The 18115-nt window shown below is 53.7% G+C and overlaps 2 protein-coding genes across 2 annotated transcripts; both read right to left on the reverse strand.

The window, feature by feature from the left end:
* Positions 1-4481: 4481 nt before the first annotated feature.
* Positions 4482-5878, reverse strand: J4E84_010225 (uncharacterized protein; the record flags this gene model as incomplete). Its single annotated transcript, XM_049392781.1, has 2 exons — positions 4482-4682; positions 5108-5878. The coding sequence occupies 2 exons, from the start codon at positions 5876-5878 to the stop codon at positions 4482-4484; spliced, it is 972 nt and encodes a 323-aa protein (XP_049239473.1).
* Positions 5879-11370: 5492 nt separating this feature from the next.
* Positions 11371-12352, reverse strand: J4E84_010226 (uncharacterized protein; the record flags this gene model as incomplete). Its single annotated transcript, XM_049392782.1, has 2 exons — positions 11371-12090; positions 12191-12352. The coding sequence occupies 2 exons, from the start codon at positions 12350-12352 to the stop codon at positions 11371-11373; spliced, it is 882 nt and encodes a 293-aa protein (XP_049239474.1).
* Positions 12353-18115: the final 5763 nt, after the last annotated feature.

An 18115-nucleotide genomic window follows, 5' to 3' on the forward strand; every position in this document is an offset into this window, starting at 1 on the left:
GGCCTCCGCATCGTACTCTGGAGCGTCGTAGCGAGAGAGAAAGCGAGGTGCCGGCATTCAATCCATAGCTATGTACTGCGCCGTCAGTCAGCTTTGCGTTCTTCGCAGTACCGCCAGCGCTGCGCGCGTAATTCAGGTGTACCGGCTATCGCATGATGGTCAGGTGATGTGACATCACTGCAGACGCTGAGATGCCTGTGAGAGCTCAGCGACCCTTTGGTGTTACATGATCAACGGCGACTCAGTCATTTGATAGCTTTCGACCGGCAACGAACCGCGGGCGATACATGGTCGGGCGTTGTGGACATGGAGGGCAGGCCAACGCGTCTTCGTACTCGACATGGCAGGCGCGACTCGGATGCCGCCGATTGGCCGGTCCCGCCGCCCCACGATACCCCACATCACGCTAACACCAACACCCATCCCACCGTCGCCCACGCCATGGCAACGTCCACCACCCTGTGCTTGCCCAACGCCTCACTGATCGCATATCCATCACGTCGCTTTTCATGCACTCCAGCGCTGTACAATCCCTGTACCGACTGCAAGCTGAACTTCCAGCGTCGTCCTGGTACTTAGATGCATGAGCGTCCCCGCCGGTTGGCGTCGGGTTCAATACTGCTATCTCGAGCGAAGTCTGCAGCATTTCCGCTTGGGCTGCCAAGCATTCATCGAAAGAAACTTCATTCGCGCCTGTCTAGGCTGCAGGCCTCATCGCCCATGCAGTCTGCTAACACACATGGCGTAGAGGTTCATCAATGCGCTATGGCTGCGACTGCCCAGACATCCGCGATCAAGCTACGCGTTCACAGTTGGGGTTCGACTCCTCGAGTAAGCAAGCACATGGACGCAATTATGTCGTGAAAGGTAGCCCCAGACGTAATAGTGCGAGTTTGGTATTCCCAAATCTGGTAGCGACCTTCCGATACTTTTCAGTTTTCTTCGGGATTTTTCGGGATTTTTCGCGGAATACCAATTCTTATAGCGACAATGCATTTGTCAGTTTAAGTCACTAATCTTGAACATTGCGCTATAGGATGTATGGTCAGAGATGTACGCGTCTTCTCTGTAATGAAGAGCGCCCGGGATGTATTTTGCTGCTTTCCCGAAAGAGAGCAAACGCACGTGTACTGGATGACGAATCCGCAAGCATACGATCGGTAGTGTCATACATGACACCATCTTTCGACAATAGACAGTCCTGAGGAAAGGCCCAATGGTACGGTGAAAGACGGTGTTTGCACGGGCACATGTCTTTCAGCGACACGTGTTACAAGTATTCCGCCTTACCCCCCACAGAATTTGCGAACGCGGCGCGAGCCCATCTTTCCAACAATTCCATCGTTCGCGCAAGGCCCCGCTGCCACCAGTTGTTACCGCTGGTGAGGCAATCTTGTCAGGAGATTCTCAAAGCGGGGTGGAGTCTCTTGATCTGCCATAGTAAATGATGAATTCAAAGGAATTGAAAGTAGGTGCCGTGACTGTGTGGCAGTAGATTTGTTTGGCTTCATTTGACATTGTTTGTCTCTCGGACTGGACCCATCAGCACCCCGCCCAGACTTGTCGCTACGTGACCGCATCCTTCACTATTATAAGAGGTAGGAATTAAGACACGTAACGTTCTGTCACGACCAAAAGAACCCTCGATAACCTCATACCGCGAGTTGCCACTCCATTCTTTGACGCATGATCTTTGAGTGCGGCACCTCTTATTGCCTGATACCGACCTAGGCTACTCTGGATCAGCTATTCTGTGACCATTTCGTCCACGTTTCATTTCTCATCTAGACGGTTAGATCTCGACATACTAGCGAGTGAGTTTTCTCTGCGTTTCTGTCCACTTCAAAGACGTCTTACGGAGCTATACTGAAGCGGGCAGGTCTTTCATCGTATCCAGTCGGTTCGAAACAGCTTGCCGAGCATACTCCATCACATCAATTGCGATGCCAAGGTCGTCCCCACTCCCACCGCCCCGACCGTTCTACCAGGAGAAGGTGCTACCAGATCCCATCTGGGCTGGTACCACACATAACATCCAGGACAGTACTTTGGCCTCCATGGAGCCTCATGACGGAATGGTGGCAGTAGTACGAGCGGAAACAGGAACTGAGGCTGGGACGTACGCAAAGGTTCTCGCAAACCGGCTCGCTACCATGGCCGCCTCGAACGGAAGGTCGACCACCTGCCTCTCGGTCACTGGATCCGAAGCTCATGGAAGGGATCTATTTGCTCGCCTTACAAAGCTCCAGTACACGCCAGATCACCTCACCATAGTGATCGGGAACGACGTTCACACGGTAGCGCCCTACCAAGCGTTTTTGAACGACATCCTTACCTCTCATGTAAGCACACGCTAGGAAGAGAGCAGACGTAGCTAACATTACAAGCACATGGAGGACACGACCAATCATTCTTTTACACGCTTGACTGCGATGAAGCAGGTGGTGTTCATCTTCACAGTCGACGCAGATGTCAAACTGTCAAAGTATTTCTTGTCTCGCTGCACAACGTTCATCACCTTGAGCGTGGCAGACAGCCCCGCTCTGCTAACACTACCTTCAACCGCATCGGAAGCTTCAACCGCGCCTGCAGTCCTAGAGGTGGTGTCTGCCTTGCCTTGGGTGGAATGAGGCATCCACCGCTACCAGAGCTACACACGCTCTGAGCTCTTCATGTGGCGCTTCAAAGACCACTTTTTCTCGTATCCAGGGTCCATCTTAAGCGTTCGGAGCCGCCTTCCAGTCTGCTTTGTTTGCTCGCGTAGGGCGACGACGGCTGCAGAAATCTTTCGCAACCATACACGATTGCCGCCGCAATCTCCATTCTCATTGGAGGCGGACTATCGAGACAGGGATGCAGTCGTACTTGGGTTCCATTTGTGCAGCCCTCACGGACTTCATTCTTTACTTGTTTGTAGTTTTCTGGGTGTGGGTGCTGTGGATGTGGCATAGGTAGTTTGATAACTCAACTCGCATACCAATGGCATCCTGCTACACACCCAGCACTCGCGACCTTTGGGGAAGAGACTCTAACTTTGCGTTTCAATGCGACTGGAAGCCTTAGCTATACACATGTCGCTCACTGAGCAGCTACACGAGCCATAATGCGCCGCTGGTACCGACATTTGAAGCAGGTTTGGTATTGGCGGAGCCCTGACTGTCCCTGGCGAACGATAGCACTGCAGCCACTACGTGCATCTAGTTCGATTGGCACATGCGGTTGCGGGAGACATTGACATAATTTTCCCTCACGCCTCGTTTCGTGAAAGTGGCCACGTACTTATGGCAGCCTGTCTTTCAAAGCAGCTGCCGCAGACACCGTTGCGTGCAAGACCCCAATAGTAGCGCTCAACGCCTCCTTCGCTGGAACTAATTGACCATGCCCATTCATGTTCTTGCACCTCCACGGGCCGTCTCCTGTGGGGCTTTTCTCTGGATTGCGAAGCTGCATCCCGCTCGGGTAGGTGGGCGTTCAGACAGCTCTGCAACTGGACGCCGCATTGAAGATAGCCATTGCTACATGCGTCGCCGCAAAGCGGGCAGAGATCTGGCTGCAGTGCCTTCGTCTCTGCTGGTGCTGCGCGTTCCAGCGAGGCCGACGTCCACGAGTGCATCGGAGGCAGGACCAGCGATGTGTGTTCTCAGGCCTGCGCGGTCTCACCCCCTCACCTGGGCTTAGGCGCGCATACCTGAGAACGCTGAGGCATTAGCGTGTACGGCTCACTTGATCGGGCGCAACCGCCCAACACTCCGCGACTCCCCACCTCGACCAAACTTACACGCGCAACAACATTTCCGGCCGGATATGAGCTATGGCTCGTCGCGACATCCGGTGACTGGGTCACCACTGCTTCCACCATCCGACTCACCACAAGCCTCCAAGTACCCAGGTACTCTCAACTTGGGGGCAGACGCCGCTCCACTAGCTCTCGAACATGGACTGACGGCCGCTACTCGATTTCGACTCGACGTCACGTTTACCATCGAGCCCTGTTGACTTCCATAACGCTAAGCGACCGGCTGTCATACGACTGAGTGCTCACACACGACTCGACCTCGACCCGGAAGAGCGAGAGGAACTTCGGATGCGGCCGTGCCCCAAGCATACAACAAAGACCACGATGCCCTACTGGTCCTACAGATCTTGAGCGGATCGGTATGAGGCCATTGTCATGAGATGAGCGGGTTGTCAGACTGGAAAGTTGCATCGATGCGTGCGTCTTGGAGCCTTTGCGATCCACTTGACCGGGTCAATTGCACCGAGTACATCTGTCGAGGCTACACGAGCGCGCCATGGAGGCCACCTAGACATGCTGCCAGTGACATGCCTGGTATTGCAACCAGGAAAAGAAGCTCAAGAATGCGCTTCGCAAGAGCGACATCACGGACAGTGAACTCGGAACTTCTCAACTCCATGACATACCTGCATGCCTGGACAGTCCCTGTGGAACGGCGAGTATAGCCAATCAAATGACTATTTACTCAGAGATCATAGGCCTCTTCGCCTCCAAGATGTACATACGCTGCCTTGTCAAGTTTCGAGTCCCTCACAGTTGCGATACCCTTGTCTCTGTTGACAACGTTTCCAATAACCACCGAGATGAGCGCGACTTCATCACTGCTCCCTGTCTGCATCAAACTTCGTGCGACTTGAGCTACTTTAACAGATGACATAAAGCGTTCCTAATTTTGTCTCGCATTTCGTCTCCTCCGATATGCGCTGCCATGTTCTCGATGAAGCCAAAGTTCCGTCGTCCCGTACATGTTGGGGTCTAGCCGGCAGACGAAAGGTTGGAAGAACAGATGTAGACGAGACGGAGGTAATGAACAGGCTAGTCTGGAGTCAGTTTTGTATTATCGAAGCGTTTCTGAAAGCCTTACCTACATTCATTCGAGACGGCCTCCCCACAACCCTCCTTATTCTTATCGTAGTCGAACCCGTAGACATGATGTGTTCGCGTGCGCATCGCTTACCGAGCATGGTAGTACAACTCATGATGTTGATGCTCGTAGGCTGCACGCTGATCGCTGCTGCTGTTGACCCAAGTCTCGTGGCCATATTGGAATGCGCAATGACTGTCGCTTGGACCTTGGTGATTGCTGTTTACTGAATAGTCGACCGCAGCCTGATCATCGCCCGTGGCACGATTGTTCTCTTCGCTTTGGCGAGCGCGATGGTATCGGTGGCGTCCATCCATGACATCCTTGATCCGGGCAATAGTCTCACCAGGTCTGTAGTCTCTCGTCACTCGATTGATGTGATCGTTCAGATGCCTGTTGATGTCATCGCTTAGCCTCTCATCCTCTCCGTCTTCTTCCGTGTCCGCTCTCCAGTCGCCATGATCCAGCGGAACACCATCCAGCCATTCGCGCAAGCGGTCGAAGTTCCTCGTCTCTTCTTCGAAATTGATAGGCTGGTCGCGCTGAAGCGGGTCCTGGTAGTGGGCGAAACGATCGCGCTCCTCGTAGCGATTACGCTGGGGGGTGATGCAGACCGAGAGCTGTCCACCGCTCTTGTGGTCATTTTGTTGATCGCTCTCGATCTTGTAAAGACCTGAACTAGCGCGGGTAAGTCGGTAGCGTTTTTCGCTGGCCAAGCCGTATGTCATGTTCTTGTAGACTGCACCATGATCGTAGCCACCAGTCGCCTTGGTGACTGCCTCGATCAAGAGCTGCTCTGGACTCAGATTCATAGTATCCCCAACATCGCGCTCGGGTTCTTTGACTGTAGTTCCGCTCGTTGCAAGGAAGGCGGGACCCCGCTGGGATAAGCTGATCTGCCGACAAGCGATCGACCTGATCCCCTTCATCAGGTCTTTTAGCCTGTTGCAGACGAACCCTTGGTGTCTGGTATTGCTTGTCGCCGATTCTTGCTTCATGTTGCAGTGGGGTTAAAAGTGATTTAGTTTGCGTGAGGTGGCATAGCGAGACGAGGCCGCATGATGGTGAGAAGAGACCAGCGCGTGAGGTGACAGAGGATAATTGGCAACCAGGAAGGCTTAGCGTAAAAAGTGAGCGCGTACTAAAATGAGTCGGAAGACAACGTCAGTCGGTGAGTGCGCGGGTCGGAGCAACGAAAGTTAGTCTAGATTGCGGGTTGCCCAGGTGAAGACGGAAAGAGATAGCGTATCCAGCAACACCACGACAATCTGTTGCTTCGCCTCTGAGAGCATATGTCACAGCATCTACGACACGACTGCAATACATAAGTGAGTAAAGGGACATTGCTCGTTGCTCGTCATTATTGGTGATCCAGAAGCCCGAAAAGTCGCCCTTATCGCGCAGGGCGCGTTCCAAGAGACGATGCGATCATTTGCACACACATGACAACAGCACCTCAGCTCGTAACGGGTTGTGCTCTCCGCCCCAACGTTCCACCTCGACACTTCAGTTCCCTTCGTGCGTAGTGAAGTGGTGGTCGATCATGTCGATTTGATATCGCGGTTCTTGACCCGTCACGAAAGCCGACTAAGAGATGCGACGCGCGAAAGATGCGAGATCATCCCGCCAAAGAAAGCTCGACACGAGGCCTGAAAGCCTTCATTAACTGCCCACGAGAGCTAGCCGACACCCGGCTGTGCCGTAGCCCCGACCGCAACCACGTGGACCATTTCGCAGAACATTCGTGCTACAGCCGTTCGATCATTCGAAGGCGCGAATGCCATCGAGCATACACTCAAGGAGCGAGGGACGCATCGGGTTCGAAGCAAAACTGAGATGCCCTCGCGGGAGGGTCCGAAAGCCGTCCTTGTTGGTGCGGTCGAGCGTGATGCGCACGCTTTTCTTTCCATGTCTGGACAACGGACCCTGTCGCCCCAAGTCTGCGAGTGATAGCTGTTCGCACGTGACTCACTTGGAACCGACGACGAGATCTCATTCACATGATCGTTGGAGGTGCACGAGTCCAAAGCGAAAAGCCGACTCCCACACCAGCCAGGTATGTCTCTTGTAAGGTATCCCAGTTGATGCAGCTGATCCGCTACTCCTCTAGCAAGCAGAAGAAGATACTACACCGATTTTCGTATGAGTCGTCAAAGTTGATGTGGCCGGTGTGCTCTTCTCAAAGAAGCAGAGACGACCTTCCACTCGGCGTCGGGTTTGGCGAACAGGGTGGTGCGAGACGAAGTAGTCGTGCATGCTGGCCTTGCTCTTCTGGCCTCACCGATCAGGGGACTGTGCTTTCGATTTGGACTGAAGCAGGCTACTCGTTCAGTACGCGTTGCTTCGACATGTTATGGTTGATCTCCTTGGGAAGCTTGAGATGCGTCTACGCTGGCCGACTTCGCGTCTTCGTGATTGTATGACCCGGTGCGCTCCAGGACCACACGTCGGCGCGGGTATCCTCGCCCTCGTTGAGTCACCACGCCGCACCGTTCACCTCCATGTTCAGTGTGCCAGCCAATCGTCCCAAGTCGTAAGACTGTCGACACGCGACAAGGCTTGTGTGAAAGGTGTTGGCTGTGCCTTCGATCGGCGCTGTCGGAGGAGTTATGGGCGCTGGTGTTGTTGGTGTGCGGGAGCTCTGCGGTTGATGCGAAGTCGTATGGCTTTCGTGCAGCCGTTCGGGAGCGTGTGCGGTTGGTGGTGAGGCCTAGGCTGGATCGTCAGCAAGATGGACTCGAGATGGGTCGGTGGCCGTACACGGATACTTGTACAAGTAGTGCTGTCAAGCGGCATCGTTGGAGCGACCAGACCAGTGCGACGTATTGTGTTGTGCGTCATCATTGGCAAGGGATTCATGGCTGCCAGTACCTGGACACGATGTGGGCATGGGGAGTTCTCCCAGACAGTGCATTATTGGGTGCGACGAATTATCGGGCGGGGCGTATTGCTGTAGGGGCGGTTAAGCGTTGGAGACTGTCGTCGTCGTCGTCGTCGTCGGCGAGGGGGTATGAAGGTTACGGAGAGCCTGGCGAGTACGAAGCGCGCCTACAGGAGAAAGGGTGAGATGTGGCGGATGTCACTAAGACGTATGGACTCACGAGAGAAAAGGCATGGCTATCGCTCTCGAAGCCCGTGTGAATGATGGATGATCAAGGCCATGCCGCTCTAGGAGTAGCGTGACAGCTCGCATCACGGCTTGCCCCGCATCCGCCGCGCAACCCCAACACCAGCACTTCCAAGGTTCCCTTCGTCTAACATGTCACTCAGATACATCTCACCCTGTTCTATCTTCTAGGTCGGAAATCCAGGGATTTCTCCCTAGCGATCTAACGTAATTGCACTCAGTGGAATTGATCTCTGACCTTGCGACGGGAAGTCCGAGGAGGCGATTGTTTGGAACGTTTCCCGCCTTGTTTGCTTTTGCCATGGAAAGACTGCTGGGAAGACACCGCATGCTTGCGAACTCGCGACCTCTAGGGCTCGAGCACGCTTCCGATGCAGACTAGTGGCCTTCCCCGCGCCGAGGCCCAGATCAGCTGCAGGCTCCTGGCTCCGCGGCATCAGCACCACCACCACCACCACCACCACCAGCCGCGCGGAGAAAGCGCCAACTACCCCGCGACATTAGGACGACCCTCATATTTCAATACTTCACTACACCGCCGCCTGTTTCATATCGCCGCCTCGCATACCTCCGCCTCGCATGCTGTAGCTGAATAGAGAGGCGCATTGCATCGCCCATGCACCCCGCCGCAGCTGTCACCACACGGCCCCAACCTCGAAAACATCATGCATATACACCTGGCACATTCATCCATCGGCAGCAATTGAGCCTTCGGCCGTCATGAGCAGATGAGGAGGTGCGACCACACCCGGGGCTATCAGAGCAGCTGGAGCGCTTGTGCCGGTATACGCGACCCTTCTCGGACAAGTGGCTGTTTGAATGCTGTAAGGCTGTGCCCGTGTGAGATTTCTATCGCGTCGGGACGAGAGCGGTACATGCTGTGCTTGCGCTGATAGCCACAGCCGCCACTGGTTTGCGAACCGCGTATGAGTGACGCCATCTTATGTAGCTATATCGTACACGTATCGAGCGCAATGTACCTGAACAGCGACCGCGCGCCAAATGTGCCCACCGGCGAAGACGATCTCAACTGCTGCCATTCTCGGTGAACCCAGCACGAGGCCGACATCAGGCTTCAGACACACACCGACAACTCCAACTTCTCCGAGGAACAACACGACTGCTGGCGTCGTTATAAACTGATATGCACAAAGCTAGCTGCGAACAGGCTGAGCGCTGACCGTTCTCTCCATGGACAACCTCGCATGCGCACCGACTGGGCAAACTGTTAGCCTGACCACAGGCCAGTGTCTTCACGTGTCCCTAATCGGGGCTACGAAAAGCGAAAAGTAGGACTATGACTGGTTGAAATTTGACTGTGGCCCTTTTACAGCTCAAGCTGCTTCTCAGCGATTCATGATGCGTGTGGCGACATCAAGCGTCGACAACTAAGCGCCCTCCGATTCAACTTAGGAAAGAGAAACAGGAAAGGAAGATGGTGTAACGATGGTCGAGACCCTCTAATCTGTCTCTAAAGGCGCGGTAGGTTGCGCCGTCTCGACTAACAGGTGCCGTAGTGTCTGCCGTCGCACTATGGGTATCTCTCGACACACGCAAACATAGCCATCTTCTCCTTGTAGGCCTTACAAAGGGCGTACGTACGCTATATCTGCCTAAGGACTCTTTACTTCGCCTCAATATAAAAGCTTCGAGACGACCAATGCCATCCTAAGGTAGGTAGGCCGATGTCTTCCGAGGTTTAGAAAAGCATAAAGGCTTGTCAGCAGCCCCATACGTCATCTCTAGTACGTTGATTAGGGGCGCTAATTAAAAGGCTATTGGCACAGTACACTGGCAAGTGGAGGTAATGAGAAGGACGACCAGCCTGTCTCTTCCAGCCTAGCGCTTTCGACCGTGTGTTCACCTTGCCCTTAAGGAGCGCCTTCTTCCGGTTATAGACGCCCTTGTGGTATCAGGACGCGTTTGTGCCCAAGTCTTTGAAGGCCTTCACGATCCAATCGCACCGTCTGGGTTTGCCTCCATAGGAAACGGAGGGAGCCATTGTAGCATAGCTTGATCAGCCTGCGCGAAGCTGCAGCAGAAGCCAGAGATCAGCTCAATGTCGCACCGCTTCCCAGCCTTTTACTTCCTACGACTTGCGCATTCGATACAGTAAGTAAGTCGTAGGATTGCTTAATCTTGCCCATTACGCATGTCACGTAGCCAAACCGATCCAGTCTTTCACCCCCTAGGGCAGAGATTGTGTTGTGCCATCACACCACGTGCGGGTAGCCGTATATTCAGGGGCCGATGACCTGGAGCCGACAAGTGCTTCAACGCTTACTGAACTTACCATGCTACTCTCACGCATCCTTCTGGATTTGGATCCACGGCCGCTCTCTTGTGCCGACCATCTCATGATGCAGTACACGGAAAACGCAGGGTGACGAGCTAGCAACATGAGGTTTACTGGCTAAAAATGGGAGCATTTCCAATGCCAGAATCTTGCGTGGGGCTTCCAGAGACCGTTCGAGTGATGAGCCTTGCCTCTAGATCTAGCACGAATTCAGTTGAGTATCTGAACGCCATTCCCGTCCCCGTCATGCTGTGAGCTTTCTGTCCTAACTTTACCATGTGCTTTTCTTTCATCCATAGGCATCAGGTTCTATCATGATGATACTTGGCTGTTTCGACCATCAATTTCTTCTCCATGCCTGACTTTCGGATTCTAGCTCAATGAGCTCGTCGCGCTTACATGGTCCTCGCCGTCTGCATTGTGTAGTCGATATTCACCACCAAAAGGTTGCAGCGACTTGTGCACATAAACACGGTCGACTATTCAGTGTAGTGCATCTTGATTCAGGAGAGTTTCTTGGTATCAGCCATCCAGAACATGAGAGGGCGTATCTCATTTGGTCCATATTGCTCGACATCCTCCAAGTCTTAGTCAGAAGAGCAGCACGGAACTTCTATAAAAGCTTGCTTAAGTAAGAGTCATGCTTTGCGCAAAGTGATGAAGACAGTCTTGCGAGGACGGGGTAGGCAATAGATGCGGAAGTGCGGCTTGCTTCCGAGCAAACCAACGAGATGACGTTGGCTGCTACACCAACGCAAGAGGTATCAGGAGATCACATGCTACATTTGTCCTTGAGTACCATTACAATCATTTTCCTGTTCCGTCGCACGCTACATGTCTTCTGATCGAGAAAGCAAAAACGCCAACGCCAACGCCAATGAGCACCTAACGCCGTCTCTGCCGTCGAATTCGTCCCCATTCGCAATTTGTATACCTTTCAAACCCCTCACCCCTTCCAGCTTAGGTACTACCCGTACTCGCGCATGGCATGTCAACCTCTCATCCAATCTAGCTCGTACTGCAGGCTTCTGGACAAACAACCCACCAACGTGGTGGGTAAAAGGTTACTAGTCCCACGTCCACCCGTTCCTTGATGAGCACACATGGTGGCGGATGTCGTACACGGGAAGATGCCTCCGCTGAGGGTCATGGTTGAGGTCAGAGCGCGACATAACGGCTTCATCGTCGCCAGATCCAGGCCCAAGTTCAGACTCGGTGCTGTCGGTACCGAGGGACTGATTTACGGATGGGCCGTGATGGTCATGAGGGGTAAGTGGGCCATTGGTCGGGGACGAGACCTCTTCTCCATAGTCGTTAACGTTCATTGATTCGAATTGCTGAAGAAGGCCGGTGTTGGATGGTGTAGGCACCGCGCTGGCATCGACTTGGTTTTGGACTGGTTGGGCGTCCATGTCGTCGGCGTAGATGGAGTCGTAATCAAGTGAAAGCGTTGAAGGCTCGTCCGTGTCGCCCTCGTACGCAGCCATCTCCGCATCACCAAGCTCGAGGATCCTGGCATTGTCTTCAAAGTCTGACTGTATGAGCACGTCGTCGAGATTGTAGGTTTCATTGGTGGCCCCACCGTTCACTGCTTGAAGGTATTGGGTTTCGCCCTCGTAAAGAGTAACTTCCTCATCATCCGAGGCGTGCATGCTGGCATTGTCGGCAACCTCTAGATCGGGTACCGGCTCCCGAATAAGGTCACTCAGATTGAGGGAGCCGATGCTGGCCCCGTCGTTGAAGTGTCTGGGCGAGCTTGTCGGTCTCCCACTGAAGACGGCGGGTGCCTACGGCGAGTACGCAGCCGCGTGCTTAGATATCCATCTGCTCGGGATGCTCCTGTTCGGGATGCTTTTTCTCGGAACGCTCCTGCTCGTGCCCGTCAACTTCATCACCCCCGGTCTGTGATCCGCTTTCTTCTTCTCCAGTCGCCCTCTGGGTCTGGTCGGAGGAAGGCGCTGGCGTGGTGTTGACTGGAGTACTGGTCATGCGTCCGAGACCGCTGCCTTCTCCTCCATCGCTTCCTGACGAAATGATCACCGGTTTCATCTTGATGTGGCGCTATCAGAGGATCGGTTGGGGGAATGCTGGGCGAAGCTGCTCGCTTTGGCGGGCGGCCCGACCGAAAGCTTTTGGAGTTGACCAGGAGAAACGTCGAACCCAGCTCTGGGCTGAGTCTCAGCTCGCGTGTGATTGATGCAGCGCAGCTCGGGCTGCTTGGGTCTGTGGAGACACTGGTGTAGAGGCGGTCAGCGATGGATTGAGCGTGTTGTGGCGTGTGATGAGATGGTCTCTGGGAGTGTGCAAGGTCATTGCGCTGAGACGGAGTAGAAATGAATCGATTTTCGTTGCATGAATGGAGCTGTGCGAAGATTGAACTTACCTGGCTGGTGATGCCCAGTCGAGAAGCTGGGCGATCCGGCTTCTACTGTTCCGACACTGTTGAGCCAGCGTGAGCTGTGAACGCAGCCGATGGTGTTTCGCTATGGGCGTACAGATACCCAGTGACTGGCTGATACCGTCAGCAAAAGGTAAAGCATCGGCATTGCAATCTTACCTGGAAGCCGACAGAAGAGGGTGTCGAGATGATATCGAACCACTTAGTAATTGGTGTTCGTGATCAGAAGGTGCAGGATGGAGAATGAGACAATCTGCTCGCCTGCATTTGAATACCGCGCAAGATGGCGTAAAGTATATTGATTCCAGTCTGTGCTGCTTGTAGCGAGAACAAGCCTGGTTGTAAATCCCGTCGGTGAGATGCGGGTGAGTGACAGTGCGCAGGCCAACGATGTGCCGCTCCCCACCAAAATACATAGAGAGTATTTGCGAAGAGATGTCGCGAATACTGAAGAAGGAACAGACGGGCTCGGGTCAAGATGCAGTCGTCTCGGTGACGCGTGAGGTGACGTGGAGGGGTGCGTTTGTTACAAACTGATAGTCCTAATGAGACCGTCTCGTAGGTGAGAACGCAATGGGAAAGCCTTCAAGGCTACTTCTCTCGCATAGAAAGCCGTGTGATTTGACACAGATCTCACCGTCGGGCCTTATTCCTTTGACGGACGCTTTCGATTGCAACTTCCCTGGTGGTTGTGACAGGCTTCGTTAGACCTGCATTAAACGGCAACAATTTTGCTGGACAGAGCAGACGTTTTCGGGCAGGGAATTAACGTATTACCTAAGGTAGAAAGTACCCTCTGTTGAATAAGAGGTTCGCAGCCTCGACCACACAAGGCTCGTGATCAGCAGCATCCGTTGCATTCGTCATGGACATCCTCATGACATATGCTGCAGCACAAGACGAAGACCGTGTGAGCTCCATCAAGACGGCTGCCGTCGTTGACTGTCCCGAGATCCCGCGAGCAGAGGCCAAAATGCATAGGGGCTTACGAGAGCGTATCGAGGGTATGAGCGGCGGTACTCTTCACATCATCGGGCCGTCGATAAACTCTTTTGCTATGTCTCCAAAACCTCTGTTACCTGCCCCGAATTCGAGAAAGCCATTGACCGGACTAATCACCCAGCAAGATATGTCTCCACAGCAAGATATGTCTCCACAGCGAGATACGTTCATGGCATCAAGGGGTATCGAATCGCGGCTTATCCTAGGCAAACAGCCCCCCAGCACTGGTTCCACAATGACCGCCCATGCGGGATGTCCGCTTTGGTGCATCCTCGCTTGTGGGTGTACGAACCCAGTGATCGTTGTGGGGAGACTCGGGGCTTGAGACTGCAGCCGTTCATAGAGAGGGCTCGTGTCTGGGACTGCGATTAGCGTTGAGAATAGGATTTCTGCGTAGTGGATCGAGAGTTCAATTCGGCATACGACATTACCATACCCAAAAAAGCGAGGCCAGTTTACCAACAGATGATAATACTCTTCATGCGAAACCTGTGTGGGCTAGGACAGACGCACGAGAGTCCATTCCAGCGCCGTGTGATCGCCTTATCGTGTCAGCTGTGAGTGGGTCTTTGACCAGATGGAATTCTCGCAATCTGACGCGTCGCGAGCAGGTTGTGCCATATGATAAAGGACGCTGTGTAGCAAAACAATGGACGGATGATGGATATCAGGCGAGTGCCTGGACCTGTGTCCGGGCTTGGGGCGTTCGCGGTCAGCGCGGGGCAGCGCGGGCCAGCCGCTAAACTGTAAATCGGAGTCTTCAGAATGGGGTAGATGCTGCGCAGCGCTCGAACGCCAACACATGAGCATCGTAGCAAATACACCTTGCCGTCCAACATGTGGCGAAAAGATCCCCCAGGCTCGAGCGCGAAAGACAGAGAACAAATCAGGCGTGGGGGGGTTCCGCACTGGTAGCCCACCCAGATGGACCCCGGAGGTTAGCTTGGCTCCTATTGGTTGACTTCACCCCACCTCTCAAGCTCTTTGATGGCAGACGACGGGCGCGCGCACACCCACAGCGTCGAAGGATGACCCGCTACCATGGTCAAGCACGAGCGTGTTCAGAACGCCCATGGCAGCGGCATCTCAGACACTCGAGTCGACGCAAGTCCGGGCTACAACCAAGCTGTGGTCAGCAGGCTTCGGCGCTGATGCAACCGCCAAGCGTCGACGCCGACCCGCGCAACATCGCAACGGCGGTCTATCGAGATTCAGGCCTCGCCAATGTGGAGAGTAGCAGACAATGGCGGGTCAGGAAGATCGGGGGCAGGGAAACGCTCGTCCGCAACCAGTACGTTGTTTCGAAAGATATGAGGCTGATCAGTCCGTACTACTGGTCTACGTCAGTACTTTTGATCCGCGAAACATCGACCTTGGCAATGAGAGTGAAGATGAGCTTCTACACCACACCAATATCTCGGGAGACGAAGATTCCATCACCTTCCACATGGTTACGCGTGAGGCAGAGACAGGTGCGAACGGACAGGGAAGTTGCAGGCGACGAGCCCAGTGGCGCCAACGGTCGAATGGCAAATATCGTGACGTGGAAGCGTTCCAGGGTTCTGACAGGCACTAGGCCGGCAACGAAGCACCTTCACAACGAGCGGTCGTATGTTTTACCCGATGAGTCTAGTGGTTTGAGCATCTTTATCTACGAGCATTCGCGCACTGATCCGAATGCATTCCGTCACACCATGCAAGCAAGCTTCTTCTTTGCATGACACCACCTATTGCAGCCCCGAGCATGAACACGTTCTCCAGAGCCCCAGTACGGACAGAATCTGTTCCGATCCTCTTTCCGTTTCTCGTCGTTGCCCTGCTTCACAAGCTTCTCCCAACGGTCAAAGTCTTTCTGCGACGGGATTTTACCTGTCTTTGCACAAGCGCAAGATAGAATTTTGCTGTCCTTTAGCTGCTTGATGAGGTTTGCGATGCTTTCCAGGTCGCTAGAAGAGTACACCGGATGTTGTAATCGACGTTCGTATTCCGCGCTCGTATCTGTCGGTGTCCCCTCCTGAACATGACGATACAGCGCATCCAGGTAATTGCAGAATTGCCGAGGTATGTCTTCATTTGTGGCCATTGGCGACTGGATGATGTAATTGATGTTTCTGATAGTTCTGCCGATGTCGGCGGCTGACCAAATCATGCCTCCTCGTGCAATAGAGTCGTCCAATGTAAGGACGCAGTGTACTACCGGATGACCAGGTCTCATGATGAGGGTGTCGCCGGGGCGGAGAAGAATAATTTCAACATGTTCAGCAGCTGGTCTCCACTGTGCCCCCGAGGTTTCTAGTTCCTTCTGTTCCTTCTCAGTCCATGGTCCAGTATATATGAACCAGGCACGGAAGCCGGTGATGGTTGTCAGCCACGTTCCATTTAGTACATCCAGGTGCCACCCAGAGAATGAAAACCGCTCTCCAGACAACACGAACTGAAGGCAGGCCTCGCAGTCGATTCTTCGCGTCTTTGTCTCTTTGCCTCCGGCTGGTCCAAACTGAGATTGTTCGTCGAGATGAACCTGAACCTTGAGATCATTGAGCAAGCTGTATCCAAGGTCCCGAAGAAAGTCTGGCCCTGGTACGACGTGCTCCAGAGCTGCTCCGGAGATGCTCAAAAAGTTTCTAAACTCGTCGGAGGTCGCGCGCTTCTCCTTTGACATGCGATCTTCGTATCGCTTGCAAAAGTCTTGAGCGGTCATCTCTGGGGTACTACCGCCAAGAATCTGCCAATTCTGGTACATCAAACTCACTTTGCGGTGCTGTGCGAAGCGAAGGAAAGCTGCTTCAGCATCTTGGAAACGTTCAAAGGTATTGGAGATCCGCAAAGTCGGTGTATGCGCGTTCAGAGCACGACCTTGTTTGAGGAAAGTACCGAGTTCTTGAGCAGAGGTGGAAACCCAATGGTTGCGAGAGAGGTTCGAGGCGCTATCTAGGGAAGCCGGTTTCTCGCCGATGGCATGTGGCTAATTTGATGCAAAGCTTTGTAGAGCTGGAAATACTGCTCGCAGCATATCGATCCCAGTCTTCCAATGAGCGAGATTCTCGCCTTCGCGATCGGTGTAAGGGCCGCACAGTAGTTGTCGGAGCACACCTTGGGAAAACTGGCGGTCATAAGAGATGGACTCTGGGACGCTGGACTCGGCAGACCTTCGCTCAGGTAGAGGTGTGTCGTTGGGATCGCAGGAACACGTGTTGTGTTCGGTCTCGTCTTCGCCGACGGATGCTCCATGTAGCTGCTTTCCCTTACAGTTTGCGCGATTGCTGTCACATACAACCCGCCGCTTTGCCCGCATTCACATCACACGCCGCTGCGTGCTCATATGCCAACACGAGTATCCCTACATGCCCGTCCGTATCCCCGCAGCCAGCTCTCGATTGCCGCACCCGACAAAGACTACATGATACCTCCGCTTCAAGCACTGCGACGCACGGTATGCCCTCATTACGACCACGATATGAGCACGACCATGTCATGCCCCATCTTTGTGTGCAAATCACGGGAGTCGTGGCAGGATGGGTGCAAAGCCTGTAGGTGAAGCAGAGTCTGGGCAGCTCATCAGACATCTGGAGAGAGTTCGTGACGCTTGGAAAGCGGGGCGTCTGGCTTGACAGGTGTGCTCTCGTTCCGGACAGCGCTCTCAAACGACGTCGGCTGGATGCGCAAGTAACGATGGGGCGCGCGGTAAGCTCTTCATCCCGTCGCAGGACTGTTTGTTCAAAGCCAACCACCACGTCCTAGTGCTCCTTAATGCAGCAAAACCCTTTCTTTTTTACGGTTCAAGTATGCTACCTAGGTAGCAAGGCAAAGTCGACTCTGTTCATATGGAGGCACGGAGGAGATGTCTACGGTTTGCGTGTCGACACGCTGTCGCCGACCGCGACACAGGGTCTTCGATACATGTCGTGTAACATCTGTCGTGTATGATGCTGGCCTATGTGCAGTCGCTTTTGTACGCGCACTGGAGAGCTCACCAACCGCTGATGGCGATGACTAAGATTCTAGTACCTTCTCAGTCCCTATCAGTGAAGCATTCGTGAATTCGTGGCGTCATGACTCTTTGATCCGACCAGCTCCTTCCTCCGATTGGCGTCGCCTTCCATCGAGCCAATCATGTGATACTATCGCGTCTTCTGTCGTGCAAGCGCAGAACTCGATTCAGGTTCTTGTCGTTGCTCCAGTACTCTCCTGGAACGTAGGCTCTCTGTCGAATTTCTCCCTCTAGCTCAAGATCTCCTTCAGTCTATGCATCTACTTCTTTGTCACCAATTATAAAAACTTGTCTATGAGTAGAGCATAAACAATATGATGGCGTTGACCAACATTGTCTCCACTGCCGTTACCGATAAGCATGTGACAGCTCAGCCTTCACATCTTGGTAACGGGGCAAAGATCGTGCCAGGCTCACATCT

Source organism: Alternaria hordeiaustralica, assembly GCF_023758085.1.
Source record: "Alternaria hordeiaustralica strain BMP 2776 chromosome Unknown scaffold_38, whole genome shotgun sequence".
NCBI lineage: Eukaryota > Fungi > Ascomycota > Dothideomycetes > Pleosporales > Pleosporaceae > Alternaria > Alternaria hordeiaustralica.